The following is a 5,839-nucleotide window of genomic DNA, read 5'->3' on the forward strand; positions in this document are numbered from 1 at the left end:
TATATTGAAAATGAACATAAAAAGTTTTGAATCTTGAATCTACTGTGCTTCTCCTTTGAAATAGAGAAAAGGTTGACTAGTGCACTAAATTCAACACATGGGATGATAATATCCAACATAAAACACACTTTGGGAGAGGAGAGGAGAGGAGAGGAGAGGAGAGGAGAGGAGAGGAGAGGAGAGGAGAGGAGAGGAGAGGAGAGGAGAGGAGAGGAGAGGAGAGGAGAGGAAAGGAGAGGAGAGAGGGGGGGGCACAGTGTCACCAGTGGAAGGGCCGGTCCCACATACGGAGGCCACAGCTTCAGCAGTTGCTGTGGTGGCAGCAGCACGAGTGGCAGCAGTGATGGTGTCGAGCTCAGGGACGGTGGTGGGTCACAGTCTGATTGGAGGCGTCCTCAGGGAGGTGGAAGGAGAGACCGCCCATCACAATTACTGGGACCAATGGTGGACAGAGTGCTCCACCCACTGAGTTGCCTTTTCCTCAACGTAATACAGAAAGAGGACAGAGGACGTCTATCAGAGAGCTCTCCTCCTCTTCAGACCTGCTTTCTGCCCCGGCTGTGACTGAACTCTAACAGGTGTGTATGGAATAATGTCTTCATGCTGTCTGAATGTCTTCTTCTTTTAGTGTTGCATAAACAGGTTGTAAAGTCTGTCTCATTATTCTCTGTGGATTCTTCTGGTCTGCTCTGTGCTGTGTGTGTGTGTTCTGTGAGACTGAATGGATGTGTCAGAGAGTTCAGAGTTAGCTCCAAAGTCTTTGCTGAAGTCTGAACCTGCACGCAGCTCTGATTCCTGACTCAAAGCATTGATGGTGCTCAGCTTCATGTGGAGCTGAAGTTCAGTGTGTTTAAAGAAAACTCTGTTCTGATCCTTCACCTCCTTGAATGGAGCAGATTTCCCTGATTGAGCTGTTTTCTGATCAATCACAGCCAGTGTGAGGAAGAACAGGCTCAGCTTTGACAGCTTGATGAGCAGCGCTTACAAATCCTTGATTTCTTCATGTCTGAAGAAGAAAGATGAGGACAGATGCAGCCTGAGTTATTCCACTATCGGCTCTTCATTAGATCAGGACATCAAGCACCACTCAGGTAGAGGGATACATTTCAACAACACACTGAGCACCATCAGCCAGCAGGTCATCATCTGAAGCAGTCATTCTATGAAAATGGTAGCTTTCTGAACAGCAATTTTTTTTTTTTGTTCATCTTTTTTTTTTCTTAATTTAAAAAAAGTCTCATAATAGTTGACCACTTAGCATTATAAATAGACAAAAATAAGAGCTTCATGTATTTTGACACTTTTTTTTACACTACTATAAAAATTCCTTGTCCTACTTTTTTGTCACTGGTGTTACCTGTGTTTTAGATGGCAATTCAGGCTTCCTGGGATGTAATTTAATTTACATATTTCATCAAAGAAGGAAAAGGTTAAAACAATTATTAAGATTTTTTTTAAATTGTAACATTTAAGTTTTAATATGTGCTTGCAAAGTGTTTTAGTATGACATTTTTAAATTCCTGTAGTCCACTTTTTTTTATGTAACTTTTGAATTAATTGGCACTGTGACTCTAAATTTGAAATATCATATCCTGAAACTGTGCACAATTGAATGTTACAACCCTTAGCTAGATACAAATAATAAAGTCAAATAAACTGATCATCCCTAATGCCAGATCATCAATATGCCATACAGTAACACCAGTGATGCACTGTAACACCAGGGACACAACGTGAAGGAAATGGCACAACAGAAGATATTTAAAACAATTATTATTCATTCTATCTGTATTTCACCTCAAAACGTTCACATTTTAGAACCTGGTTAAAGGTTTAAACCAAAAGATGAAGTATAAAACTGATAGATTTAATAACACAACACAGACACATAAAAGTTATTCATTCATGAATGTAGAATAGGGGTTTCATCTAATGCTGACGCATCCATACAACTGAACGTATGAAAAAGAACAGTTTATGTTGTGTATTTGTGTGTGTGTGTGTGTGTGTGTGTGTGTGTGTGTGTGTGTGTGGTGTGTGTGTGTGCCCGCACCTTCTCTCTGTGCTTTTCCTGCCTGTTCTTCAGTTTCCTTGGCTCTTGTCTTCTACCTCTTTCTGCGAGGTCCTCACTCTCTTTCTTTGAGTTTCTATTTCATTCAAGTGAGTGTTTTTTAATATTATTCATTCTTTTTAGGTAGGCTGCCCTGCATTCTGGGTCAGCATCCCTGTGCTGTCTGTACAGTCCTTGCTTTTCAGCAGCACTTAACTTTGCCATATCTTTAACAAGAATGTGACATTTTTACATCACTGAAACAGCAATTCAACCTATTAGTCTGGTTTATGTACATACTGACCTATTTCTTTATTTAAGGGAAAGGTTTTACTGGTGCTAGTGATTGTCAGTGGTGTTACTAACCAAAACGACCTAAGTGCAGATAAAATGGCCTATTCAAGATGGCAAAAACACACGTCTTAACTTGAGAATAAATCAACTTATAATGCAGTGTGATCAATTATTTTAATTCAATTTCTTTCCCCCTTACTACAAACTCTGTAACACCAGTTATTCATTTGAAATACTCACATGAAATTTGTAGTTAATTCTTCAAATTGTCAAGATATGAGGAGAAGATGCTGACTTACCGTGTGCTTCTCATAATGGACATGCCCCCCATGAGCTCTTACCCCCCAAAATGTTTACAGGGACACAGCAGTTTTTCAAAATAAAGGTTTTTACAAATAGTGACACCAGTGACAAGAAATCAAGGGACAGCTATTTTTTGTAAATTATTTTTTATAAACAATTGATTTTTTCCCCTTTTGAAAATTATACTTAATAATCTTAACATATAACTTTGTATTGTAATCTTTAAAACAGGAAAAAAACATTAATTTGAACTCAAAATATGTCACTAAACTATGACTCCCTATGTGGGGGACATGCCAAATTCATGGCACTAGCCACACTATTTCTGCTATATTTAATAAAATGTACTTTAAAACTGTTTTTTTTATGGTTAAAAAGCAAAACCACACTTCAGTTTGTATGTTTTGTGTCATTGTCACACACTTTTGTGCCTTTTCCCAGTGAATAATGTGGACAAGAAAGCCACCATTTTCATGTGTGACTGTGGTCAGAACCGCGCTCCCGACTCATCACAGCAGCCCACTAGAGGGATGAAAGACGTGGACCTGATCAGGGTCAACTGCTGGAACCAACGCTCCTCAAAAATCTGATACTCAGCAAAAAAGTTCAGGATTGATCAGTTTACTACACAGTAAAAAAATGACATTTCAATGATTATAAACCAACAATTTGAGATGATATTTCATAAGAAAAGATTTCATCAGTACCATGTCAAAACTCCTATGAAGATGAAGTCTTTAACACTTGTCATGCTTTTGTGGTTACACCATTTGACAGTTTAATGGGACTGATTCTTGAACTGGTTCAAATGGTAGAAATGTCATATCAAATACTGTGACACCAACAGAAATGCAAACTACACATTGAAACAAAGATGGAAGATGTTGTTTGAACAAGTTTAAAGCTGATTTTTCAGACCAAGCCTTATTTGTCTCTGTCCCAGGGGAACCTTTGTCTTCACACAGCTCAATGTCAACCTGTTTCATGCAGTCACTTTGAAATGAGGATGAAGGGCGCCCTCTAGAGACAGAAAGTCCTCACTGCAGCTTCACACAGCTCTTCAAGTGTGTTGGTTGTGTTCAGCCTGGAGCTCACACTGTTTCAGCATCAATGTGCAGCTCAGCTGTGTGTCAAAGCAGGATTCTCCATCCCTGAGTGTTTTCATGATTCCACACAGACTGTGGGACTGACCTTTGAGCTCATGTGTGTGTTTTCAGGGAGAAGATGGTCTCCAGGTTCCTGCTGCTCACGGCTCTGAGCTGCTGTGTCTGTGGTTAGTTTCCACCTTCACTTTATTGTCCACAAAGAGAAAAGAGGAGATCCACTTTGAGACTGAGTGAAAGACTTCAACACTTGATGAGAAAATGTGTGGAAAGACTCACATGTTGCAGTGTTTTTCTGCCCCTCTCTTTTCCTCTCTGTCTCCTCTACAGGATTAGAGCTCAACATGGGTCGCAGCTCCTATCAGGCTGAGGAGAAGCAGAGCCTCACCCTGGACTGGACCTTCACACCAAAACCTCACCCCTCTCTGAAAGGTCTCCATGTTTTTTGTGACATGATGAAAAAAAAGAAACTCTCAGTCCTGTTTGATCTCCAGGATGGAGTTGAGATCCCACTGAGGGAGGGGGAGCTTTCAGGACGATTCCAGTTTGACAAAGACCTCCTCAGAGAGGGACGGATCAGACTTCAGGTGTCCTCACTCAGGACTGAAGACTCAGGACGGTACTGGTGTGGAGTGAAAACAGATTCTGGTTCCCGTGTGGACGGATGTGTCCTCAGAGTGACTGGTGAGTAAAGTCAGTGAACGTTTGTGGAGACAAAGAAAAATCAAATCAGCTCAGGTTCACAGATCAGCGGCTAACATTTGAGAGGATGAATCCAGAGAGACAAAGACGTCCTCAGAGAGGACGAAGAAGAACCTGAGAGAAAAGGGCTGCTCTGATTTCCTGTTGAGGACATTTTAGAGTTTATCTCCAGTCACTGACTTTTTCTTTCTGACTCTGATCTGTTGGTCTCTCTACAGCAGCCAGGAACCAGACCCCCTCTACTACTGGACCAGCCAGGAACCAGACCCCCTCTACTACTGGAGCAGCCAGGAACCAGACCCCCTCTACTACTGGAGCAGCCAGGAACCAGACCCCCTCTACTACTGGAGCAGCCAGGAACCAGACCCCCTCTACTACTGGACCAGCCAGGAACCAGACCCCCTCTACTACTGGACCAGCCAGGAACCAGACCCCCTGTAGCACTGAAGCTGAGAAGCCAGACTCAGGGGGTCCAGGAAGGATGTCTCTCTCCTGGCAACAAAAACTGATAATAGCTGTGATGTTGTTGTTTGTTCTTAACTTTTAGTGATCCTCGTCCTGACCTTAAAGTACTTTGCATTAATGATGGAGACAGAGACCCTGAGATGTCTAAAGCTCAGCACAGAGCCTGGAGACTCCAGCTTTGTGTCCACAGTGAGTTTCTAAGTCAGTCTAAGAAGCTCTGTGTCAAAGTGATTTTCATTTCTCTTATTGCTCAGAAAAGAACAAAGACAAACACTGCTGCTGGATAACAACAATCAGAGCTGAAGCTGGCTCTGAGAGAAACACAGCTGTTCATATGAAGATTCCTCTGCTCTGTGCTTCAGCTCTGTTTGCTCTGTTTAGATGCTCATCATTGATAGGAAGTCTTGTTTGTATTTGTGTTATCTAAGGATTATTGTGATGAAGGCTTCAGCTCAGCTCTGACTGTTCTGTATTTATTGGTTTTATTGATGTTGTCATGAGAGAGATGTAAACTTGACTGTAAATGTTTGAATGTGAGGAAGAAGAGTGTTTGAATGGAGACACTCCAGCTGAGAGTCACATGAGCTGACAGAGGAGAGGAGGGATGAAGATCTTTGTTCTCTGCTCTGTCAAACAATAAATGTTGATGTTGAAGTGTAAACTCTCAGACTCATTTCTGGAGGATTTTTCTTCAACTCTTTGAACTCTTTCTCTTTTCATTCCTGATCTCTGATGGAGCTGAACCGCAGCCAGCCTCCCCATCATCCCCACCCTCCACGAACATTTGCTGTGGGACTCTGTCATCTCTGTCACTGCCACCGCTCCTCACTCTCCTCCTCCTTCTGGACTTGAGTAAGATTCAGTAGTCTTGCATTCACTGGTATATCGTGGTCAATGCCCCAGAGACTTCTCAGGGTGGGTT

The 5,839-nt window shown here is 42.0% G+C and overlaps 1 protein-coding gene across 1 annotated transcript; it reads left to right on the plus strand.

Annotated features, from left to right (window-relative positions):
* The first annotated feature begins 515 nt into the window (after positions 1–515).
* Positions 516–5,609, plus strand: LOC141790175 (uncharacterized). The gene is made up of 4 exons (XM_074669857.1): positions 516–578; positions 3,865–3,920; positions 4,081–4,434; positions 4,671–5,609. The coding sequence occupies exons 2-4, from the start codon at positions 3,872–3,874 to the stop codon at positions 4,997–4,999; spliced, it is 732 nt and encodes a 243-aa protein (XP_074525958.1). The 5' UTR covers positions 516–578; positions 3,865–3,871; the 3' UTR covers positions 5,000–5,609.
* The last annotated feature ends 230 nt before the right edge of the window (positions 5,610–5,839 follow it).

This window comes from Halichoeres trimaculatus, unplaced genomic scaffold, assembly GCF_033239565.1.
Source record: "Halichoeres trimaculatus isolate MK-OKI-2021-1 unplaced genomic scaffold, fHalTri1.1 fHalTri1_scaffold_5, whole genome shotgun sequence".
NCBI classification, from domain to species: Eukaryota; Metazoa; Chordata; class Actinopteri; order Labriformes; family Labridae; genus Halichoeres; species Halichoeres trimaculatus.

Bases quoted from the DNA above. Each gene is read 5' to 3' on its own strand.
- LOC141790175 (XM_074669857.1), top strand. From the start codon at position 3,872: ATGGTCTCCAGGTTCCTGCTGCTCACGGCTCTGAGCTGCTGTGTCTGT. The intron at 3,921-4,080 runs GTTAGTTTCCAC...TCTCCTCTACAG, and splicing joins TCTGAGCTGCTGTGTCTGTG to GATTAGAGCTCAACATGGGT. The intron at 4,435-4,670 runs GTGAGTAAAGTC...GTCTCTCTACAG, and splicing joins ATGTGTCCTCAGAGTGACTG to CAGCCAGGAACCAGACCCCC.